The sequence below is a fragment of the Poecilia formosa genome, unplaced genomic scaffold (assembly GCF_000485575.1).
Source record: "Poecilia formosa unplaced genomic scaffold, Poecilia_formosa-5.1.2 Scaffold218, whole genome shotgun sequence".
In the NCBI taxonomy this organism is placed as follows: domain Eukaryota; kingdom Metazoa; phylum Chordata; class Actinopteri; order Cyprinodontiformes; family Poeciliidae; genus Poecilia; species Poecilia formosa.
The window spans coordinates 144,307-168,329 of NW_006800157.1; the positions used below are offsets into that span (position 1 = coordinate 144,307).

Genomic DNA, 24,023 nt, shown 5'->3' on the forward strand with positions numbered 1-24,023 from the left:
AACAAACACCAACCTTCTCTGTGTTTCCATTTGTTAATCTGATTCATGTGAGCAACATTCATCCTGTTTTATTTCAGCTCCACCTTCCCAAACTGCTGGGCTTTTATTTATATTCAAATAAGGTTTTATTTGCATTTAAAAACAATTTAACAGCAATAATTAATGGCAAACAATTGAACTTAAGATGAAAAGATAATAAACTATCACCTGACAGACGACAGAAAGTCAAAGCTCTGTGATTTTCCATTTGTTCTGATCCAAACCAACATAAGAAACAGCATTGATTATTGTTATTTTTTGTATTTATTTTCTAATACTATTTTGGTTTATTTTTAATTCAAATAAATATTGATGTAAAGTTTGTCTTGGATGATGTGTGAGCTTCAGTGTGTTGCTGTAAACAGGCAGCAAAATCCCACAAAAAAATAAATACAATAAAGTAAAACTGTTTAAGGTTCTGCAAACAGGAAGCAGAAAATAAAATAAAAAGAACCAAACAAACAAAGAACCAGAAATATTCTGGAAAGAAAAGTGGGTTAAAATCCGTCTGCATGGAGAAATTTATAAAGTTGAAAAAAAAAAACTCATTGTAGCTGAAGACGATTCTACAAGTTACTGAATCTTTGGCTAAACTTTGTTTGTTTTCCTCAGGCAGGAAGCCGAACTCTCGGCCTTTGAAGTTAATCAATCTATTTTTTCTACAAATGTTACTTTTCCATTAAATAGTTTCTAATTGTAGCTCTGTGAGGTTTAAGTATTGATATTTTCTGTTGTTTTGTTTCTATTGTTTGAAAAATTGATCAGGTTTTGTTGTTAAACCATCGGTGTGGCTCGTATTTCACATGTTGTTTGAACAGAAGATAAACACATTTAAATAATCGTGACACTATTTTTTATGCAAATTCTTTATCTTTGCAGCTTGGAGCGAAACACGGAGCTGAAGTAAAACCTCAGGTCCGTCACATTTACAGCACAGAAAGGCTCTGAGTTCAGAGGATCAGGGATGAAACTCTGACAGACACAAAGGTTGGTGCTGTTTTCAAACTTTATTTTCACTATAATTTAATAAAAAGAAAAAACAAGCAAGGCTTAGACATGTACAAAAACTGTCAATGCTTAAAATAATGCTTGGAAATTGATTTATTGAAGATAATTTGAACAAACCAGATTTGGTGTGTATGAAGTTTAACAGATTTTGTCGCTTTTGGGTCATTTTAAACCATAAAATCCAGTTTTTCATGTTTTTTTTCCCCTCTTCTAGACATCATGACAAACCCAAACATTTCCTCTAGCGTTGACTCTTCATCGTTGGAGGCCGCCTGCTTCGTCTTCGGTTGGACCTCCATCATCTTCACCACCTTCACCATCGCCAACGTTTTGCTTCTCCTTCCTCTCATCGTCATCATCCTCGGCTTGGCTCTGCAGAAATGGCGGCAGAATCGCTCGTATTTCTCCTCCGCGTCGATGAGCCACTGCGACTGCTTCACGTACCACTCCGTCGCCATGGAGACGATCGGCGTCGCCGGTTGCATCGTCTCCTGTTGCGGCGTTTTCATGGGGAACTTGAACGTCAATGCGATCGGGAAATATCTTTTCTTCTTTAAATGGTACGGAGAGGTTCTGTTCCACGTCCTGACGTGCCTGGAGCGCTACGTGGCCGTCGTGCATCCCATCACGTACCTGAGTCTTAAAAGTGAGCGAGGGATCAGAATGAGGAACGTCGTCGTTGCTTCTGTCTGGACGCTTTGTTTGGTGTTTGACTCTTTGTTTCACTTTGAAGCTATGATTTATTGGGAGCTGTCGTTCCTGGTGTTGGGTTTAGTGGTAATCTCCTTCTGCAGCGTCTCTGTCCTCTGGGTTCTGGTTCGGCCCGGACCGGGGGAACGAGGCGAGGACAGAAAGACGGTGGTCCAGTCAAAGCAGAGAGCGCTCGTTACCATAGTTTCCACTTTGGCCGTGCTGACGGTCAGAGTGGTGCTGAACGTGACTTTGGAGGTGGTTTACTGCTCAACTGGATTCGCTAACTGTGTTTTATTGACGACTGTTTTTTGGTTTCACCTCCCCAGCAGTTTAGTGTTACCGATTTTATTTTTATATAAACAGAGAGAAAACATTTTTAAGCAAACGATGTTCAGCAAGGGTTAGGATTAAACTGGGCCAAACTGGAGTTAAGGTCCAGTTCGGCTCTACCAGAGTTCACAGCTTCAGTTATGGACAACCAGAACTGTGGTCCACTCTCCAGTGATGTTCATAAAAAAACCTCAAGTTTGGGGTTTTAATGGACTCAAATAAAACCAGATGTTTCATTTTATCTAGTAGAAATGAACTGCTGGTCCAAACAAAATGAAAACAGTTCAGGGTAGCTGATTATTTTGTTGCTACACATATAAATATAACTATATTAAAGAATTTTATTTTTCATTTTTCAAGCATGCAATCGTTTGGATTGCATCCATTTATATCTATGAAAAATAAATAAACACTTTAGTAAAGTGTTAATTATTGGAGATAATGGTTCTCATGTTTCGGCTGTAATCATGTTTTTGCAGTTAAAAGATGTAATCCGATATCCACACATGAACTTTATTAAAAAGAAAACCCAAAGAATAAAACGCACATCAAGCCAAACTAAAATTATGTTTCCAGTGTTTCATAGCAGGCGGCACAAAACTACAACTCTGATAGCAGGCGGCATGTCCGCCGTTCTGCTTTGGTTGGAGTTTGCAAAGATGTAAATCAAGAGGCGATCAATCAAATCTAATCAAGTCTGGGTTTGTTCTTCACCTGAAGTGAGGTGAAGAGAACGAACCAGTTAAAGCCGCTCTGCTGGAGAAGAGCCGTTTGCCACAAATGTCTGCAAAACCTTTTTTGATTCGCTGCTAATAAAAAAGAAAAAAAATCACATTGCAGTGTTTCCATTAAATAAAATATTCAGTTAAAACTCATGTGGACAGGTTTGTTCATGTGATAAGTCAGTAAAACTTGGTGCAATCGAATGAAAACATGAAACTTTTCAGCCTCTGTGTCTCATTCAGGCTGAAAATCCTCTAGAGTCTCATCAGACATGATAAAGTTGGACAGAAATTAAAAACGTCAACTTGTTGAAGCTCAAACTTTTTCTACAAGAAGCTGCATTGTTGAGCTCATCGCTGTCCTCGTATCTCTTTAGTTTTATTGAAAGTTTAACAAATAAACCTTTATTTTTAGAAGATGAATGACTTCTTTGGGATTACCTGGTCTAGATGAGCTGTTTATCAGATAACGATGCATTCTGCTTGTTTTCTCTCAGAGTTGTGAATCTTTTATCTTTGTTTTAAGTGATTGATGTTTAGCAGTGAACGCATGTATTTTACACGTTGCTTAAATGAACACGATTAAATCCTAGAGGCAACTTCTCTGATGCAAATAAACTGGATTTGAATAACACTAAGTGGCACAGAGAGAGAGGGCAATGAAAACTTGGGTCTGTGCAGCAAACAGAGGAAAGAGGCTGAATCCCCAGAGCTGTGCTGAACACTGCGGTTAGTTTTGATTTTATTTTTAATTATGTCATAATATATGAGAAATAATGTTTTTAAAGCTGAGATTTGTGAAGGAGCATGTTAACATTCAGATCCTTTAAATGGATTTATTGAAATGACTTAAATCTGGTGAAAAATAAAGTCTTGACTCAGTAAACGATTTAAATCTTAAAGGTTTGCACAGAACTGGTAGAACAAAGATGAAGGAAATATGAGTGTGCAGTAAACTGATAAAAGTTTCTTCCTCAGACATCATGGCGGACATATTGTTACCAGGCAACATTTCCTCTGATTCCCCGCTGGATGCTCACTGCTTCTTCCGCAGCTGGAGCTCCGTCATCTTCACCGTGTTCAGGTTCACCTTCACTCTGCTCCTCCTTCCTCTCAGCGTCCTCGTCCTCAGCCACGGCCTCCGGAAATGGAGGCGAACTCCCTCCTGCTGTTCGGTGAGCCACTGCGACTGCTTCACCTACAGCTCCGCCGCCATGCAGCTGCTCGGGGTGGCTGGGTGCACCGTGGTCTCCTGTGGTGTTTTCACGGAGGATGCAAACATCTCAAATAAAGGATCGTATATTTTCTTTACGAAATGGTACGGAGAGATTCTCTGTCACGTCCTGACGTGCCTGGAGCGCTACGTGGCCGTCGTGCATCCCATCACGTACCTGAGTCTTAAAAGTGAGCGAGGGATCAGAATGAGGAACGCCGCTGTTGCTTGTGTCTGGCTGGTTTCTGTGGCAGGAGTGAATTTGTATCACATTAAAACTATAATATTTTGGGAGCTGTCGTTCCTGGTGTTGGTTTTAGTGGTAATCTCCTTCTGCAGCGTCTCTGTCCTCTGGGTTTTGGTTCGGCCCGGACCGGGGGAACGAGGCGAGGACAGACGGAAAGTGGTCCAGTCAAAGCAGAGAGCGCTCGTTACCATAGTTTCTACGTTGGCCGTGCTGACCTTCAGAGTGGTGTTTAATGTGGCTTTGGAGGTGGTTTATACCGTACCAGGGTTGGACAGCTGTGTCATTCTGATTTCTGTTTACTGGCTTCACCTTCCCAGCAGTCTGTTGTTGCCAATTTTATTTTTATATAAAGAGAGAAAAAACATGTTTAAAAATAGAGATTTTAGGTGATGCTTGGTCCAGGAGTCAAAAGTTGTTGATATTTATGTAATAAATGGCATTTATAATTGTCAAAAGTATGTTTTTGTGCAAGAATAAACAACAAAATAAAATATTTTTCATTGATTTCCATGTGTATGTCCATCAAACTCGATGTTCAGCTGAAATGTTTTTGTTACATGACCTGAGAAAGTCTGGAAAATGTCCCAAAGTGGGCGGAGCCAATGAACGACCAGCTGCGTGGATAAGAAGAAAATCAGGATGAAACTTATTCACTCTGTTGATGTTTATTAGTTTTAGAAAACCAGCCAGTGTGTCTTTGTTTTCTTGCATATTTCAAAAGGTTTCACCAACATGTTCATAATGCACAGTCACATGTTTATTTTGTTGGAATAAAAGCGGAAGAGTTTAAACAAAATCAAGACGCTTTTAATATTTTAACTCAGAACACAGAGATTTTTAAATAAAACATTGAAATTACAAATTTATAGACAAGTAAAATGTATCTAAAATGAAACAGATGTTTTTTAAAGGGCAAAGTTTACATTAAATTTGCAAACGACAGATTTTTAGTTTCCTGTGTAGAAATGTCCATCTGATCTGTCCTTGGTTATTTGTACAAAGGTGGAGCAGAAAGTCCAAACATTTATTGTGTTGATGAATAAAATAAATCAAATGCAAATAAGTCAGATTAGACAGAGTCAATGCTGCATTTTGAATATTCACAACAGAACAAAACAGGATGATTTAAAAAATGATGGAAATTTGCTGGAAACTCTCACAGGAAAGACAAAATTTAAATAGTTAGACAAAGGAAAAAGACAAACAAATGAGCGAATCACTTCCAACTCTTGATCACAACTGAAGAACTAAATTAACTAAACTATCCTCAAATATTAACCTTATTGAAACCTGAAAGGAAAACTGCATTTATTTATATTTTAAAATGATTGTAGCAGATGTAAGCACTGATTTGTTATCAAAAGTCTTTCCAGATGTCACTTTTTAAATTTCTTTTGTAAATGTCGAATACACAGAACATTTCTACACTGCAAAAACACAAAATCTTACCAAGTATTGTTGTTTAGTTTCTTGTACAAATATCTTAGTCCACTTGAATTAAAGCAACTTAAAAACAAAGCTTGTTGTAAGTAAATAATTCATTAATAATTATGAACAATTACTACTTACGTTGGCAGAATATTTCACTCATAACATGGGGAAATTGTCTTGTTATAAGTAAATTTATCTGCCAATAAAACAAGTACTTTTTCAACAATATTGGGAAATTATTTACTTAAAACCAGCTAATATTTTGCTGAAAATATGCTTGTAAGTCAGTTTTGTTGTTTTTCAAATGCTCCAGAAATGAGACTAAAAATACTTGGTAATATTTGATGTCTTTGCAGTGTAATTCAGAAGTGGACATCTTTGTTTTATTGTGACTTTCCTTGAAAAAAGAAAGTCCAGCTGCTTCTAGTTTGCTGAGTGACGTATATTTCGGAACAATATTTTCTTCTTGTGGTTTTAGTTTTATCAGTTTTTTTAGTGGTTTTACTTACAGCAGAATAATTTTTCTGCTCTGTGCAAAAACAGCAGTGGTAAAACCAAACTGCTGGGCATAGAGAGCCACACCATCGACCCCAGGATCACACACTCACTGCTGAGCTGCAAAGCGTAAACTAAAGTCCAAACCAGACTTGAAACGAACCTTAACACCAGTACTCCCAGTATGGCCACCATGGTGTAGAACGCCCTCTGTTTTGACCTTTGCTGTTTCCCCGGACCTGGACGAATCAGAACAAGAAGAGCGGAGAGGCTGCAGAATGAAACGGCGGTCAGGACAGAAGCCAGGATGCAGAAATTCAGAGCGGTAAAAACATTTTCCCACATCAAGCCGATCCCAGAAAGAGACAGCAGCCACACACACCCAGTGCTGATGTTTCTGATGCGGACGCCTTGCTCGTTTCTCAGCCGCATGTAGGTGATGGGGCGAACGACGGCCAGGTAGCGCTCCAGACACGTCAAGGTGTGAAACAGCGTCTCTCCGTACCAGGCGTAGAACCACGGAAAGGCGCCGCAAACCAACAAGTACAGCTGATCGCTGTAGATTGCACAGACGCAGACGACGCACCCAGACATGCCGGTGATCTCCATGACGACCAGGTTGTAGGTGAAAAAGTCTGAGTGGCTCATCGTTGACATCAAGGAGGAAAAGGAGCCTTTTTGTTTCCATTCACACGCTCCGTGGTAAAGGATGGAGAAGCTCAGGAAGAAGAGGACGGAGCTGTTAGTGATGAAAAACCCTGTAAAAATAAAACCGCTTTGTGGAGACAGGAAACAAGACATGTTCAAAAAGGGGGAGAAAGTGACGGGAGAAGAGAGCAGAGGAGGAACGGAGTCATTCGATGAAGGTTTTACCAGCATCTAGAAGAGAGCAAAGAAAAAACATGTCATTCATCTATAAAGGCAGTGTTTTTTAATTATGTTGTGGAATTTTTTTATAATTTCTAACACAGTTAGATAATAATCAATAAGGTAATTAATGTACTTGAAATGCAACAAAACCTGCAATTGTTCCACAGTTGATAACAATTACTGTAAGAATAAAGTGAAGAGTAGAAAAATTCTCTCCAATTTGCGTTTGCAACAGAAACTATATGAATAGAAAATGAAGGTTTCATACGATTACTTTAATTTATGGGACAGAAAAATATCAAAAACAACCTAAAATCAAGACAAAAGTCAAGCAAAATTTCATTAGCAATGCCAGTTATTGATTAATTCAATCTATTTCTTTCTGGTTCTGCAGGTTGCTTCACTTCACTTAATGCCAAATATATAAAATCTGAGAGAGGCAGCCATGTTTACAGCAGCTATAATTCAAAATCCCCTTTGAAAACATTTTTTTCCTAATATTAGAGGTTTTATTGATTTAAATATTCCTAATGGACGTCACACAGACATAATAATCTGCAGGATGCTACAAACTGCGCCACAGAATCAGTCGCTGTGAAGAATTAACTTGTCATAAAACTGAACACAATCTGATCGGCAAAGTCTGAATCAACACTTCAGGCTGGGAATGAAAACTCAATTCTGCATGTGCATTAAGGATTGTTAATGCACATGTTAGTAATGTTATATTGATAATTTAGTAAATGTTTGTTTCGAGTAAGAAAAGAAAATACTTCAAACCTCGTCAGTGCGTTTGAGATCTCTGTCTTGCTTTCTGCGACATCTGGCAGCTTTTTTCTCTCCTCCTGCAGTACAGCCCCACCTCGCCTCAATCTGTCATCGAACAATTCAAATATGTTCAAATATTGTTTGTTTGCGCAATAAGTAATGTGTCTGTGAAAGCCTGGCTGCCAAAGGGATAAATGATGCAGATTTAAGGGGCAAGTGGATTATTGTTTCTTATTGTTTGACAATAATTTCATCATTAAATCCGTCAGGATATAAAACACTTTGAACTGCCTTATTGCTCTAAAAGCTAAACTAAACTTGACGCATAAAAGCCAGCAGTGTTTTATTGTAACAGTTCAGCTTCTTTGTCAAATCAATGTGAATCAGTTTAATAGTTAATTAATAGTTAATTTTTTTTTCTTACATTTTTGCAGAGCTTTTGCAAAATCTTTGTACCTCATTTAGATCCCATTTGACTAAACCAACATGCAGGCAAAGCAGGTGGGACAATTTGTTGGCAGAATAATTAATTCTGCACTCCATAAATTTGTCCTTTAGTGTCAAGAAATAGAGCCATGAACAGATTTACAGATCGCCAAAAGCCATGAAAAATGGCTTTAAAATGTTTACCAAATGTGAGATTTGACTAATATTGTGCATCATAAGGCTGCGTTAATAAAAGAACAATCATGATGAAAGAAAATACGCATTTTTTAAATGATCAATCAAGTTTATTTGTGTAGCACATTTCAACAACAAAGCAGTTCAAAGTGCTTTACATGATAAAAACACAAAAACAGTCAATTCATCACACATCAAAATGTTGGTCAGTGTTTCATCTACGGTTCAAAGGTCAATCTAAACAGCTGGTGTTTTAGTCTACATCTAAAATGATATGCTTCCATTACGGCATAATAAAAACGTTTCCTGCTGTAATAAAAACAAAAACACACAACAAAGATGAAGCTAATATGATTAAGTTGAAAGTAAGAAAAACACCTTGTTTCTTCCTCAAAAATAAAAATGTGAACCGTATGGCAGTGAAGGGGATGCATATTGGTTTGTTTGTTCCTTTTTTATCTCTTAAGAAGAATAATATACATTTTTCTTTTATATGGCTCAAAATAAACCAATAAATCCACAAGATACAAGTTATTAATCATTTACATTTCATAAACAGTCTTGGCAAGTAAAAGGTGAAGTTGCAGTTTATTTACAGAGGAGAGATGTTTGAAACTCAAGCAGCAGAAATGATTGGGCAAAATGTTTTCAAGCCAGAGGGGTCAAAGGTCACAACCTGAACGTCTCCAGCTTTTTGGTGGTTTTTTTAGCATAATTGCATCACTGCTGTCACAGCAAAGCTTGACCAAAAAGAAATAAATTTAAAAAATCAAAACAGTTGAATATAAACAGGTTTTATTTGTCTTTTTCTGATTAAATGGACTTGCAGCACCATAATTTTCCTCTTCTTTGTAGAAACAACAAAGGCAAAACCAAACTACTTGGAATATTAATGCAGATGCCACATGTTAGCAACATGCATTCTGCTGCGTTTCCCGAAATATCAAAGAATACCCAAACCAGACCGAAGCAAAACCTGAACATCAGAATCCCCAGAATGACCAGGATGGTGCAGAAGGCTTTCCGCTTCGACTGGTCGGCCCTCTCACTGCCCGGTCCGCCTGGACCCGGACGAACCAAAACGCAGAGAACGGAAACGCTGCAGAAGAGCACGATTACTGAAGATAACGCCATGAGGCTGGAATCCAAGTAGACATACTTTCCTGTGTTAACACCACCGGCGCCTCCAAAGCAAAGCATCCAGATGCAGCCGATGCAGATGTTTCTGATTCTGATTCCTCGTCCCTTTCTCAGGCAGCGGTACGTGACGGGGTGAACCACGGCCAGGTAGCGCTGCACACAGGTCAGGGTGTGGAAGGAAATCTGCCCGTACCACGTGAACCAAAACACCTGAAGACCAGCCTTCAGTATTTCTAGATGTTTCATGCAGACGCCAGTAAAGGAGACGATGCACCCAAACACACCGATCAGCTCCATGACCACCATGTGGTAGGTGAAGCAGTCCGAGTGGCTCTGCTGCAGCTGCTGGAGCCCCAGGTAGAGGATGGAGGCGCAGAGAGGAGACAGGAGAGCCACCTGGGTGACGGTAAACGTGATGAAGATGAACCGGGTTGGGTGGGCGATGTAGCAGTCGTAACCACTGGCTGCGAAGAAATAGGGTTTAAAAACGGAGTCGTTGGAGAAAGACAAGTTGGCCGACATCTAGAAGAGGAAATAAAATTATTAACACCGTGGTGGTTGTAACATATTTTAGGCCACATTTCTGTACTAAAAATATGTTTTTATTGCTGTGATGTAATGCTCTAATGTAAAATGTTGTGTTTTCATTAACTATAAGCAGAAAATGATCATTAAACAAAAATAAAACCTTGTAAATGTCAATCAATTGTGGTGAATATAATGAGTTTCACTGAGCAAATACAGAAAACGGGAAATAGATGAACTTTTCAATAATATTCAAATTTACTAAATATGTAAATGTACTAAATTAAATAGTTTAAGTTTGTACAGAAATGGATTGGATATATATATATATATATATTATCTTATTTGCTTTGTATCTGTTATTCAGTGACCTTGAGTGATGTGAAAAGTGTTCCTAGAGGAAGAACATTTGTTTTGAAGAAAGAGTGTTAAAAAATGTATGAACATTAAAATGTACCAGTTATAGGATTAACTAAATTATTAGGAAGTTTTTTATGGTTCATAATTTCTGTATTTGTTAACAGACACTTTATTCCTTCATATACATTTTTACACATCGTCAGATGTTTACGTTTTTATAACACCACCTGAGGAGTAAGAAGTGTGTGTCCTGTTATTACCTGCATCCTTTAAAACATTTATCTTTAAAAAAAAAAGAAATCTTGTGTAATTTGGTAAACATCATGTTTGTTCTTTTATCTGAAGCTGAGCCATTTTCTTTCCACACACACTATTGGGGCTATTGCTGTTTTTACATTTGAATTGACTGAGAACAAACAAATGCACAAATGTGTTTTTAATTAGTGAATTAATTAAAAACAATTCACCTGTTTAAAGAAAAAAACACTTTTGCCTTTCCTACTAACTTTACACAAAACAAAAATATTTTTAAATCATATCTTTTGGTGTCTGTTTCAACTGTATTTTTGTATAATTTATCTAACATGATAAACTATGAGCTGATGTATTTTTAGTAAACTCACCGCTTCAGCAGCACTCGGTGTGAATCCTCAGCTCCCAACCCAGATTCACTTTCACATGAAGTTAGTAGCTGTGGAAACTTTTTACATCCCGTCAAACTATTTATATAAACTCAGTTTGATTTACATGAGAATAAACAAATACTTTTTTAAGGTGAAGCTCAACATTATGCAAAACACAAATCGCTAACATGGCACAGTGGGTGTGTCATGCACATTTGCTATATTTTTCCTATCGTTTACCTTTTCCAGTATGAGCAGCACGGTAGGACAGAATGTTGTCAGATTTGATCCTTCAGCTGTCAGATGCCCTTTAAAAGTGGAGCATCTGCAGTGACGTCTGACTGGTGTGCTGCTGAGAAACCTCATGTCAGAATAATTTAAAGAGTAAAATGTAAACATGTCAGATAAAAAAGGAACATATATAGTTTATTTTATTTAAATTCAGTTTTGTTTATGTCAGGTAGAGTGCCTATATAAAAAAAATACTCATCCCTTGGATGTTTTACCATTTTATTGCTTTTAGAAATCAATCATGAGGAACAAAATAAGGATTATTTTTTTTTACAGCAAAAGAAAAAAAAATCTTTATGTAAAAAGTAAAAACAGATTTCTACAGGTTCAGTTGATAGAAGAAACCACTGGATAATAATAGCTTAAAATGAACTGTATATCCTTTAGTAATGGAAACATCTGCTTCTGCAAAGTATTTAAAGCTTAGGATGCCAACGAGCCTTTAACTAACGGATGTATGTATTCTTGAAACCCGCATACTTTTACTTTTTGCCCCAAACTCTCCAGCTCCGTTGAAGCCCCCGCTCACACTGTGGCTGTGTCCTCTGAGTGCATTTCTTCAGTCTGCAGACTCCCTTACATGGTGAGTCTGTTCTTCTTAGCATCTTGTAGAAGCATCGTCTGCGTCTAAAACTACTGGTCGATTGCTCACTGAGGCGTTGTTCTTACCAGACAGACTGCTAGCTCAGAACTCCACTGGGATTTTCCCATTAATAACCACCAGGCCGAGCATTCAGGTTAAGTATTTCTCACTCCTTTGAAAAGGTAAAATGTTACGCCCCCAAGGTCTAGGGGTCCAGGGGCTGTAACAAAAAATGTGTCCGGAGTGACAGTGTAAAGTAAAAATGATTTATTACAAAATAAAGTTTCACAAAACAATACAATTTAAACCAATTAATGCAAAACAAAAAGGGATTAACAAACTCAAGAATGTCAGGTGCAAATTAAAATTACAAAAGTCCAAACAAGTCAGTTCAAAGTAAACTCAAAATAAACCACAAAAGGAAAACAATGCAAAGAAACACACACACACACACAAAGGGGAGGCTGCAGGGAGCACACAGCCTCCCAAACATGGGCTTCTAACTCATACTTAACTGGAGCAAAGTCAAAGTAGCTAAACTGAACAAACAGGAACAAGCAAAGACCAAACTAGCTTAAAACCTGCCTAAAGCAGTTGCAACTACCAAAACAAAAGGCGGCAGCTTCACAAAACCTCTTCAAAATAGCTGCCCCACTAGAGGAGTGGATTCAGGAGCCTTTTATAGGGTGCAGGTGGGCCTCATCAACGTCTGATTGGCTTGGCGATCCTCTGCTGGTCCAATGGTGTAGCTGCTTTCCTACAGCCTCCAGGCAGCCAATCAGGAAGATGTGCTCTCACAGCTGAACCTGCATAACAAAGGGAGCCTGCACAGCCTCAAGAGGCCAGGGGCCGTAACATAAAACAATTATTTTTGGAAATCTAATGGAAGCCGAATTGTGGATATAGCTCTTATGTATGCATTTAATTGTTTTCTGTTTCACCGGTTTTATTTTGTCATTGCTTTGGCACTTTTTGTATTGACGCGAAAATGGCAATGAAGTTTGGCATGAAGGTAAAATGAATTGAACAGAATGTACTTACATGTTTAAATAGTTTAATATTGATCAGTTTTTTTCTCTCTCTCTCTGCTTGAGTATTTTTGAAACACTTGATAATGAATTATTTTATTTTTGAAAATTGATTATTGAGATTTTTGAAAGTATACTTTAAATTTACTGATGTGAAATATGTCGATGACTTTTTGATTATACTTAAATTATGGTTGATTTAACACAATTATTTAAGTGTTGGATGTTAAAGTTATTGGAAACATAATAATTGTATATGCATAAACAAATATATGTGTTATTTATTTTCTTTATATATTTGTACATGATTTAAAGACAGTTGGTTGTTTTGTGTCTTTTAAAAGATGCTTTTCTGCTTTTGAAACCACGGTAAACTGCCTACTTTATATGTTACACATTAGATTAAAATATGTGTTGAGCGTTTATTCTGCATCGTTGCTACAACACACCAACTTTCCTTCCCTGCGAAGAAAAAGCAGAGGTAAAACCAGATTGCTGGGCAGACTGGAGAAGGTGCAGCCCATCAGCACCAAACATTCAGCAGAGCCTGATATGAACATGACGACCCAGACCAGGTTCCAGATGAACCTCAGCGACAGCACCTCCAGTATGACGACGACAGAACGCAGCGCCCGCCTCTTCAGCTGGTCGAACCGTTTCCTGACACCGCCCTGCTGCCCCGGACCCGGACGAATCAGAACGAGGAGAACGGAAAGGCTGCAGAAGAAGATGACGGCGAAGGAAAGCATCAGGAGGGCAGAATCCATGACGATGAAGAAGCTGTCAAACATCACCAAACTCATCCCCGCAAAGGAAAGCAGCCAGCTGCAGACGATTTCAGCGTTTCGAAACCTGGCCCCTCTTCTTTTTCTCAAACTCATGTAGGTGACGGGGTGAACGGTTGCCAGGTAACCCTCCACGGATACCAGGATGTGAGAAATGGCTTGCCCGTACCAGGAGAAAGAAAAAACAAGGCACCCAATGTTGAGAACGGATAGCTGACGGCTGTGGAGGCCGTAGCAGCAGAGGAAACTTCCAGCCACAGAAATCAGCTCCATGACGACCAGGTTGTAGATGAAGCCGTCGGAGTGACGCGTTGCGGCCGCTGGCGACGCGGAGCGCCACTGGAGGAGAGCCGTTTGAAAAACAAAGATGCACAGAGGGAGAAACAGCAGGACGTTGATGACCGAGTAGGCGGTAAAAACAAAGGAGCTCGGTTCGGACAGGAAGCAGTTCATGAAGATGCGAAGGTGTTTGGAGGAAACGTTGGGATTCAAATAGGAGTCGTTGAAAGATGATGATGAAAAATCCATCGTCATCTGCAAGAAACAGCATAACCATCAGGAAGAGAAAGTGTTTTACTCCCATCTGTGAATTCAAAGTCATTAAGAGAGTTTACAGAGATGAGCAAGAAAAACATACAATCATTTTACTGTAACTAGTAGAAATGACGATAATTTGAACAAAATTCTCCCCATTTCTACTGCAGATTGACACACAACTCTGTAAAATTTAAATAAAATCTAAATTAAAGCTAAATTATTTTAGTGTTTGATGTAAAATTTCTATAGAAATTGAACTGAGTAATAAACACATTTTCTTAAAGGAAATAATATTAAATACTCTTTAAGTTACTGTAAAACGAGATCTTTCCACGACATATTATTACATTTTCATTGTAAAAATAAAAATTCATGCAGTCAAATTCAATAGATTAAAAAATTAGTTCTGATTTAAGCAGATGCTAAATATATATTTTTATTAGTCACATTTCTGCATTAAGAACATTTTTTTCTAATTTATCTGCTGTCTTATTCTAATCTTATAAGACTTAATAAATCGTTACAAACGTCCTCTGGGAAGCACAACTAAATTTTTCCTGCTAGTTTTCAGTTCTAGAAGTTTGTTTAAACATAAGCAATAAGCTCTGAGGATCTACATCATGCATTTCCTGTATGAAAAGCATACCCACCCTGTTTGCTTCTGATCTCAGTACGTCTGCTGCAAACTGAGACGAGATCCAAGATTAAGTGGTTTGACACACGACACTATCATGTTTTTTAGGGGGAAAATTGGTTGGAAGAATTACTTGGAGGTATTTGCATTTAAAAAAAAATAAACATGCAATCTAAATATTTTTTCCTATATGGTTCATTTCTCATTAGGCAAATCTCTGATGAGTGTTTGACCAGAAGACGAGGGGAAGATTCGATCAACAACGGGAAGCAATAATGCAAATCTGACTAATCTTCTGCATCCATCAAGATTAAAAATGAAATGTTTATACAAAACAGTGACAGCGTGTGTATTCAAAACGAAAAAAGTCACTGAGCCATTGTTCCTTATTGCCCATTTATTCAAATATGGTACAGTATTTCTGGGAAAATAAATTTGATTTTGAGAAAAGGTTATTCCTACAAATTCACCTTAATCAACATGAAGACAGAATCACCTGTAGGTTTAAGAAAGTCGCCTCACACATGTGTAGGAAAACCGTATTAAATCTAATAGATGCGCACCAAAACAAGTCAGAGCAAATTGTCTGCAGAGATTAAATACACACACTAATCTGAAATAAGGGTCAAAATCTGGGCATTTCCCCATAGAGAGACCAATCAGTCTATGAAATCAAATTAGTTTGATTTGAGCCTTTGGTGATTAATTGGATTATATAAGATGAAACAAAAGATTAGGCAAACCTAGAAAAGACATATTGTTGGTGTTAAAGGTTAGTGTTATGCAAAATTAACTGTTTTGACCTTTATATCATGATATTTTACTCTGTGGATATAATCTGCGTAATATTTGGCTTGAATGAGAGACTAAAATTCAAAGCTTTGGCAAAATGTTAAAATTTTAAGAACTTATAATCAACACAGAGAAAATCCTACGGTTTGGACTCCCAACGCCCGTCACAAAAGCAGATGGTCTAAAATAAATAACGATTTGATTTTAGATATGAAATGATCCATATAAAATGAATTAGAAAATGCAAATTTATCCTAGGATGCAAAAAAACTCTGTAAATGCTGCGACTCTGCCAGCAGAGTTTTAAAAAGACAGTTGTTGGGTCGGGGGTCAGGTCAGTTCGACGCCAAAGAAAAGAAAATTACAACCAAGGCCAGTAATTTTTTAAAATATTTGTTGAACATAAGTTAGAGATTATATTAAATTATTGCATAGCCATCTTCAAGGATGTTTTTCTTAAGTTTGTTGGCAGAATGGTTTTATTAAAAAGATAGATAAATTTGAAAAGTATTATGATATAGTGATATTGAGTAAGCTGATGCTTTATTTAATTTTTATTTTTGTGAATTGAAGAGCCAGCTTTCTCTTTATGTGGAAACAGGGCAGATGCTCCTGTTCATTTATGATTTCTCTTAGTAAATTATTCATATTACTGAGTGAATAAAATAAAAAATGAATCTTAACCTCGTTCTTCCTCTCGTCTCCGGTGGGTTTGTAGGAAAATGTCTGGGCTCCTCGGTGAGAACTCTGCGGATCCCAACGTTTCCTCCATCTACTCGTCGCTCCTGTTCCAGATGCGCTGCTTCCAGACCGGACCCAGCTCCATCATTCACACCGCGTTCAGCCTCATCCGGATGTCTCTCCATCTTCCCCTCAGCGTCGTCATCCTTCACCTTGGCCTTCGTCGGTGGCGGCAGAGGCGCTCCTCATCCTCCGCTGCGCCGATGAGCCACTCTGACTTCTTCACCTACCTGGCGGCCGTCGTCGAGCTGATCGACGTGCTGGGATACATCCTTTTGTTTATCGGTATCCATGACGATGACTCCAACACATATTTCTCTGGGGTCGTTCTGAGTTTTTTTGTTTGGTATGGAGATATGAACGTGAACGTGCTGACCTGTGTGGAGCGCTACCTGGCTGTGGCTCATCCCATCACCTACCTGAAGCTCCGGAGTGAGACAGGAACCAGAATCAGAAACATGATCTGCTGCTGCTTCTGGTTCTCCAGCTTCGTTGGGATTGGGTTGGTGGTGTTGGGAGGCGTTGAAGCGTTTTATGCTTTCTTCCTTCTCGCTCTGTCTCTGGTGGCTGTGTCTTTCTGCAGTCTCTCTGTGCTCTGCACCCTGATTCGACCGGGTCCGGGTGAACAGGGTAAAAATCAGCACCAGATGGACCCATTGAAGCAGAGAGCGTTCCTCACCATCGTGGCCATTCTGCTGGTTCTGCTGCTCAGGTTTGCTTATAGTGTCGTTTGGCTCGTCATTTATTTGGGTGCAGATGCCAGTAACTGCATCGTGATCGTGAGTAACTTCTTGTTCAACATGCCCAGCAGTCTGGTGTTACCTCTGCTGTTTCTGCACAGATCAGGAAAACTGAAGTGCTGCAGAGTGTGAAGGTTTATTAGAGCTACGCTGCAGGAACACAACATCTTACCAAGTATTTTAGTTTCAAGTGCAAATGTCTAAGTACACAAGAAATGAGACAAAACTTTCTTACAAGTAACTTTTCAGTAAGAAATTGATTTTTTTAAGTAAATAATTCCTTTATATTCATAGTTCTATTGGCAGATTAATTCACTTTTAACAAGGAGAAAATGTCTTATTATAAGCGAGTTGATCTGCTGGTGAAACTTGTAGTTTTTCAACAATATAACAGAATTACTGGCTTAAAACAAGCTACCATATCCTGCCAAAAAATTACTTGTAAGCTAGTTTAGTTTAATATAATATAATTTTATATCTTTTCATTTTCAACACATTATTTAGGTTTTCTTTTTGGCTCAAAACTACAAGTCTGCACAATGTCTGAGAATCTGTTTTATAGAGTGAACTGGGTTAAATCATCATCAGCCTGTCTGCAGTCACATTTTATACATGTAGCTTAACTATGCTAAGTGCTAAAAGTGATGGATATAAAAATGAATCCTCTGTAATTTTCCTCTTTCTCATTAAAAATGTTTTAACATTTCAGGTCTGTTTCACTCTGATAACTCAAAATCTGTTGTTCTGTTTCTCTATGTGAAACTTTCAGAAAAAAATACAAACCTACTTGTTTTTAAGTTTCCTTTTGAGCTTTAAGCTTTAAGATTTAACTTAAATTGAAGACAAATTCTGTACTTTATGACAACGTTTAGACACAAATAAAGGACTAACGAAATAAACTGTTTGTGTTTGAATGTCACTGTCCAACCGAAGGTTTGAAGGTGCAACATCAGTTTGCGCTCCTGCCAAACGTCAACGTGCCACTGAGCAAAGCATTCAGCTCCAAACGTTCCCTGAAGGCATCGTGAGCAACTGGGTTTCCATTTTTATCCGGATCTGACTGAACACTGACTCTGACCAAAGCTGGACAAACTTCTGGCTTTCACTGGTCATCTACTTTCTCTAAACTGATGAACAATACGCATAAAAGCACCGATTCAGACTCTCCTCCATCTGATGTTTAATTGTACTTATGTATACTTACATATTTTGCTGATTATGTATTATTTTGAGAGATTAAGCATAAAAAAGAAAATAGCAAAAAATGTGTAAGACTCTGAATTGAACACTTGTGAAATCTAAACCCTTCATGTAAAACTCTGCGACATTTCCCTGTAGATTTGGTTACGATGCTGAAAGCAGCAGTCAGTCATGCAGGAGAGGCTGTAAACACAGACATGTCACTGGAAAACGAGAGCAGGAGGAAAACTGACGCTATGAAAACAAAGAAATGTAATATGTATTACAGACACCTGAGCTCAGTATGTTTAACACCTGCTTAGTGGTTTTTATGTTCAAATAGTGATTTTAATCCGACAAACCAGCCTCATTAGAATACATAATGTAATAAATATGACAGTAAATACATTTCAGTATTTTTCTCCAAATATAGCTGTGATATTACCATCATCCCAGAATATTACCTGATTTAAACTCGTCTTTTTGAAGATTTTGAGGTTATCACATTAATAATAACGCACTAAATGGTTCTGATAGATCATGTTCTGAATCTAATTATGAGGATGAAATATGATGCTTTATGGAGTAACGATGTCAGCCAGTGCTTTGTTTGTGAACAGACACAACGATTGTCACATTTGCTTAAAGAAATGTCCCATAAAGGATGGACACAAAATACAAATTAGATTTTTTACATGCAAATCAGCTGAACTCGTCTCCATGTCACTGGGATGAGCGTTAACGTTTTACAGAAACTGTTTGGATCCAAACAGTTTCTGGCTGTGAATCTGAGGCGTCAGGAAGAAAGAGAGGAGAAAACGTAACCGGTAAGGTTGATTCTTTTTAAATCGCTTTAAAGAAAAAGTATGTTTACGTACCCTGGTGTCAACTTTGAAAAAGGAAAAACATAATTTGAAAAATGTTTTTTTTTGTCTATTACAATAACTTAAATATTATTTGCTAATTAACAAATTTAAAATATTTATTTTCTTGAATTGTCAGTAAATGACTACCAATAAATTAACAATAATGTGAATTAGTTCATTATTTAAGACAATGTTTCCTCTTTATTCCCCTTTTCATTCTCTGTATTTGTCATCAGAAAAAATTAAAGTGGAAATAAAGAATTTCTGATTTACCCTTTGCTTGTTTTTTAATTTCTATTATTATTCAAGCATAATTTCAGACATTTAATTGGCTGAAAAACTTGTCAGTTCAACCAAATTAATTTTCTTTGGTTTGAAGGACATGAAGTTTGTAGCAACTGAAATATTTAAGATCATAAATGAAGCCCATGTGTGAATAGGCTCGTATTAACATTCAGACAATATTTTACAATTAAATTGTATGTTACATAAAAACCATTTCAAATTTAAACTCCATCTAACTTCCTCTAAAATATTTGAAGTCAAATGAATCCCATTTAAGTCAACTTATCTGAAGTTGCAGCAATAGCTGTTATTATGTGGCAGTTAAACTTGATGCAACTTAACTGAGTCAAAGCAACATGGAAACTATTTTTTTTAGTGTGGTTGGACGTTTTAATAGCCCAGTAAGCGCACTGCAAAAACAAAAAAACCTCATCAAGTCAAGTTTCTAAAGTAAATGTCTTTGTCTTACAAATAAGACAAAATTAACGTACAAGTAACTTTTTAGCAAGATATGGAGGCTTGTTGTACTGGCAGATTATTTAACTCATAACAAGACATTTTCCCATGTTATAAGTTAATTTATCTGCCAATGAAACTAGTAATTTTTCATCAATATTAAGGAATTATTTACTTAAAACAAGCCTCTATATGTTGCTGAAATAAATTCCTTTTGACTTATTTTGTCTTATTTCAAGTGTATGAAGAAATTTGCATTAGAAAACAAACAAAAATTAGTTAAGATTTTGTGTTTTTGCAGTGATTTTACCAAATGAAATGTTTTGTTCAATAATGAACAGTACTTGTCATGGCCTGTTCATGTTGTTTGTATTGAATAATAAAGTGTACAGCTGTATTTAGGTGTTTTTTTTTTTCCAGGCATGTCAGTGAACAGCAGCCTTCATCATCCTCATCCTCCTCTCTGCTGTCTAAACCAAGCTGCTTTATTTGCATCGCCTTTCACTGCATCCGGATTCTCATCCTCCTCCCTCTCTGCACCTTCATCCTCCAACATGGCCGCCACCGGTGGAAACAGAAGCTGATAGAGCTTGATTTGATGTTGTTGAGGTTTAACAAGTTTGTTTAACTTGTTTTTCTTAATGTCTTTTACCCTTTTGGATACTTTAAATATAGTGACTGTAAAGACAACGCTCAAATACTTTAGAGAAAAAATATTTACGGAAAACATGTTTTGCTTTGTTCTTTCTTAGTTTTTAAGAGCTGTTATGAAAATAAAAAAATAAAAAATATAAAGATGTAGAACATCTGTTGTGCGACACCCCCTCTTATTGTGCCCTGGGCATCTGACCATGTTGTCGAAAACACTCACTGATGATTACAAAGCTTAATTAATAAATCATTTATGGATGAATGCTGATGAAAGAGCTTTATTTATGAAAATACAGGAAATGTCCTTCAAAAATGAGCCACAGAACAAGAGAAGCAGGCGAACTGAGGATTTCCCTCAATTAAATTCAGCTCTTGTTTAAACTGCTTTCAACTTAAATCAGATCACTTACATTTTTTAAAACTTTCAAATTATTAATATCATTTTCCAATTCAACATATTTCATTTTGATTTAGTCATGTATCTGTTAAGAAAACCAATAATTGCAGCATTAAATGCAGTCCTTACTTTGATTCCATGCAACTATAAAACACAGTTACACATTTTTCTTTTACTTTCGTTTTTTCTTTTTGCATCTGCATGAAGATGTTTTTTTAAATCATGTTATCTCTGACAGCATTCAGCCAAATACGGGATGCTTCTGGATTATTTTGCAACAAAATTTAATAGGTAAGTAAATGTCGACATTACTGCCATCTACTGGGGAAATATTGGCATTACACAGAGCTTCTTTAAGCAACACTTTTATTTTAAATCTAAAACTGATGGTCTAATAATTCCACTCATATTAACAAACTATTAATCTGCATAAAGTGCAAAACATTTAACATAAGGAACATGTTTTTTGTCATTTACATTTCTGACTGAAAGACATTTTCTTTAGTTTAGGAGAAACATAAATGCAAACAAAAGCAAATGTGATTTCAGAACAACAATTTTGTTCTGGCCACAAAGACAATCAAAATTTTAGTATCATTTAAAAATATAAAGATGTTACATAACAATATGCCTTAAGTGATGGCTGAATAAATGAATCTTGTCATGAATAATGTCTGATCTGATTGTGATTTGAATAAACACTGACTATATGTTTGACTATTTGCACTATTTTGAATATACGCCTGCATTCAATTTTGAATTTTGTCAAACACAATAACCATAATCATCATTATCCTCATTTATAAAAATATTAATCATCCATAAATTCATTTATGGTTTGTGTTGGGTGTAGTTTTACCTTCCAAACACACACACACACACACGCACATACACACACACACACACACACACACACACATGCACAGACATAAGGGGAAACGTTCCCAGTGCAGACACTCAGTTCAGACACAATCGATCAGGTAAGTGAAATAATTATTGTGTTGCATTATTTGCGTTACTTTTTGTTGTGATGCAGCTCCAGGGAATGAAACCAGGTGTTTAAGTTTTACTTTGATCTGAATTTTGTTGTGAAAATTATATAAAAATGTTCCTATTAATCTTTTTATTGACACATTTTAATGTGTCAATGTTACATTATTATTATTATTTTTAATAATGTAAGAAATGTTCTGAGTCTAATAAAGTCACCTCACTGACTGACTGAAATCTGGTCAGTCAGTAGTGAAAAAATGTTTCTAAGTTTAAAATATTAATATAACTTATACAGACATAACAGGTTGGTTATGATTGAGTTAGTTTGAGATATTTATTGAACTCATTGCCTGTAAGAAGGGGAGTAGAACATTTAAAAGTATATATTTTAGATTTTGGAATACGGAGTGCATTTGTAACTGTGCGATAATATTTTACCTATTTAAAGTAACATCAGCTGATAAAAACTAAATTTAAAATAAAGAAGTTAACAAACTTGTTTTCTTTCCCCAGCAGAGATTAACCATTATTTGTGTAAAACTATATAATTAATATATAAATCGTTTTTCATCTGCTACAACATTTAGTTTATATTATAAATATTTATCACACTAGCTCGGTGCTCTTGGGGGCCCCCTGGTGGTGTGGAGGCCCTCAACAGCCACTTTATTCACATTTAAAAATGCACGATATTTGGCTGTTAGTCCTAGAAATTTTTTATTTTTCATTCAAATATGTGTTAATTCCAAACAGATACACATAAATAAAGAGCAGCGAGAGAGGGCAGACACTGAGTTGTCCTGTTCGCTCAAATCCCTCCCTGAATCTAACAGTTTTCCTCCATTTTTTTGGTTTTCCATCAATATTTTCCCATCCGTTCTGACAGGCATGTCAACAAACTCCTCCACCTTCTCCAACACCTCATCACATCTCCCTCCCTTCTCCGTCTTTGATCGTCTGCATTTCTGCTGGAGCACTAGCATCGGCACCGTGGGCATCACCGTCCTCGCCGTCTTCAACGACCTCGTCCTCCTGCCGCTCTGCCTGGCCGTTCTGTGCGTGGCTCTGAAGCGATGGCGGCAGCCGTCCAAAGGAACCCCGCTCAGCCACTCTGACGTCTTCACCTACCACATCGTGATCCTGGAGCTGATGAACGTCCTGGGATCCACCCTCAGCTGTCTGGGCATCCACACCAACAACATTTTCATGGAGGGAATCGGCATCTACCTCTTCGCGAACGTCTTCTCTGGACAGATGATCTTTCACATCCTGACCTGCTTGGAGCGGTATCTGGCCGTCGTTCACCCCGTCACCTATCTCGCCCTGAAGAGCGCGAAAGGCATCAGGATGAGAAATTTCACCCTCGCTGGAGTTTGGCTGACGTGTCTCGCTGGGTTGGGCTACCTGTCGCTACCCGATCAGAGGATCCTCACGATTCTTTCATTCTGTATGGTACCGACTTCACTGGCGATCATCTCCTTCTGCAGCGTCTCGGTTCTTTGTGCTCTGATTCGTCCCGGACCCGGAAGAAGAGCTGGCAGCATGCAGCAGGTCGACCCGTCCAAACGGAGGGCCTTTCACACCATCATGGCCATACTGTCAGTGCTGCTGGTGCGATTTGGAGGCCATATTTGTGTGAATGGGCTGTATGATCCACAGGACATGAAGCATGGAAACACCTGCAGCATCTGGCTGTCTGAGTCCTGGTTCAGCGTGCCCAGCAGCCTCATTCTGCCGCTGCTGTTTCTCCACAGAGCAAGAAAAATCCCACATTAGACCAAAAGTCAAAGGATCAAACCAGATTCTGTGCATTTCAGCGGATATGGGTTTGTGAAATGTGGCATGTCTGTTGTCTGAGCTCAGCACACACTGAAAAAAATCTTACCAAATATTTTTGGTCTAATTTCTAGTCTAAATATCTTTTTACACTTTTAATAAGACTTGCTGCTAAGTGATTTATCAGCAAGATACATGAGGTTG

At 37.6% G+C, this 24,023-nt stretch overlaps 2 protein-coding genes across 3 annotated transcripts; one reads left to right on the plus strand and one right to left on the minus strand.

Annotated features, from left to right (window-relative positions):
* Positions 1-904: 904 nt before the first annotated feature.
* LOC107838186 (uncharacterized) lies at positions 905-2,200 on the plus strand. The gene is made up of 2 exons (XM_016679719.1): positions 905-1,026; positions 1,262-2,200. The coding sequence occupies exon 2, from the start codon at positions 1,267-1,269 to the stop codon at positions 2,143-2,145; it is 879 nt and encodes a 292-aa protein (XP_016535205.1). The 5' UTR covers positions 905-1,026; positions 1,262-1,266; the 3' UTR covers positions 2,146-2,200.
* A 10,974-nt stretch (positions 2,201-13,174) lies between these two features.
* On the minus strand, positions 13,175-17,408 carry LOC107838181 (uncharacterized). Of its 2 annotated transcripts, none has more exons than XM_016679698.1 (2): positions 16,420-17,408; positions 13,175-14,306 (listed from the first exon to the last, which is right to left on the minus strand). In XM_016679698.1, the coding sequence occupies exon 2, from the start codon at positions 14,304-14,306 to the stop codon at positions 13,410-13,412; it is 897 nt and encodes a 298-aa protein (XP_016535184.1). In that variant the 5' UTR covers positions 16,420-17,408; the 3' UTR covers positions 13,175-13,409. The 2 variants fall into 2 exon arrangements, with proteins under 2 accessions (XP_016535184.1, XP_016535183.1); XM_016679697.1 differs by lacking the exon at positions 16,420-17,408 and adding an exon at positions 14,960-16,394.
* Positions 17,409-24,023: the final 6,615 nt, after the last annotated feature.

Bases quoted from the DNA above. Each gene is read 5' to 3' on its own strand.
- LOC107838181 (XM_016679698.1), bottom strand. From the start codon at position 14,306: ATGACGATGGATTTTTCATCATCATCTTTCAACGACTCCTATTTGAAT.
- LOC107838186 (XM_016679719.1), top strand. From the start codon at position 1,267: ATGACAAACCCAAACATTTCCTCTAGCGTTGACTCTTCATCGTTGGAG.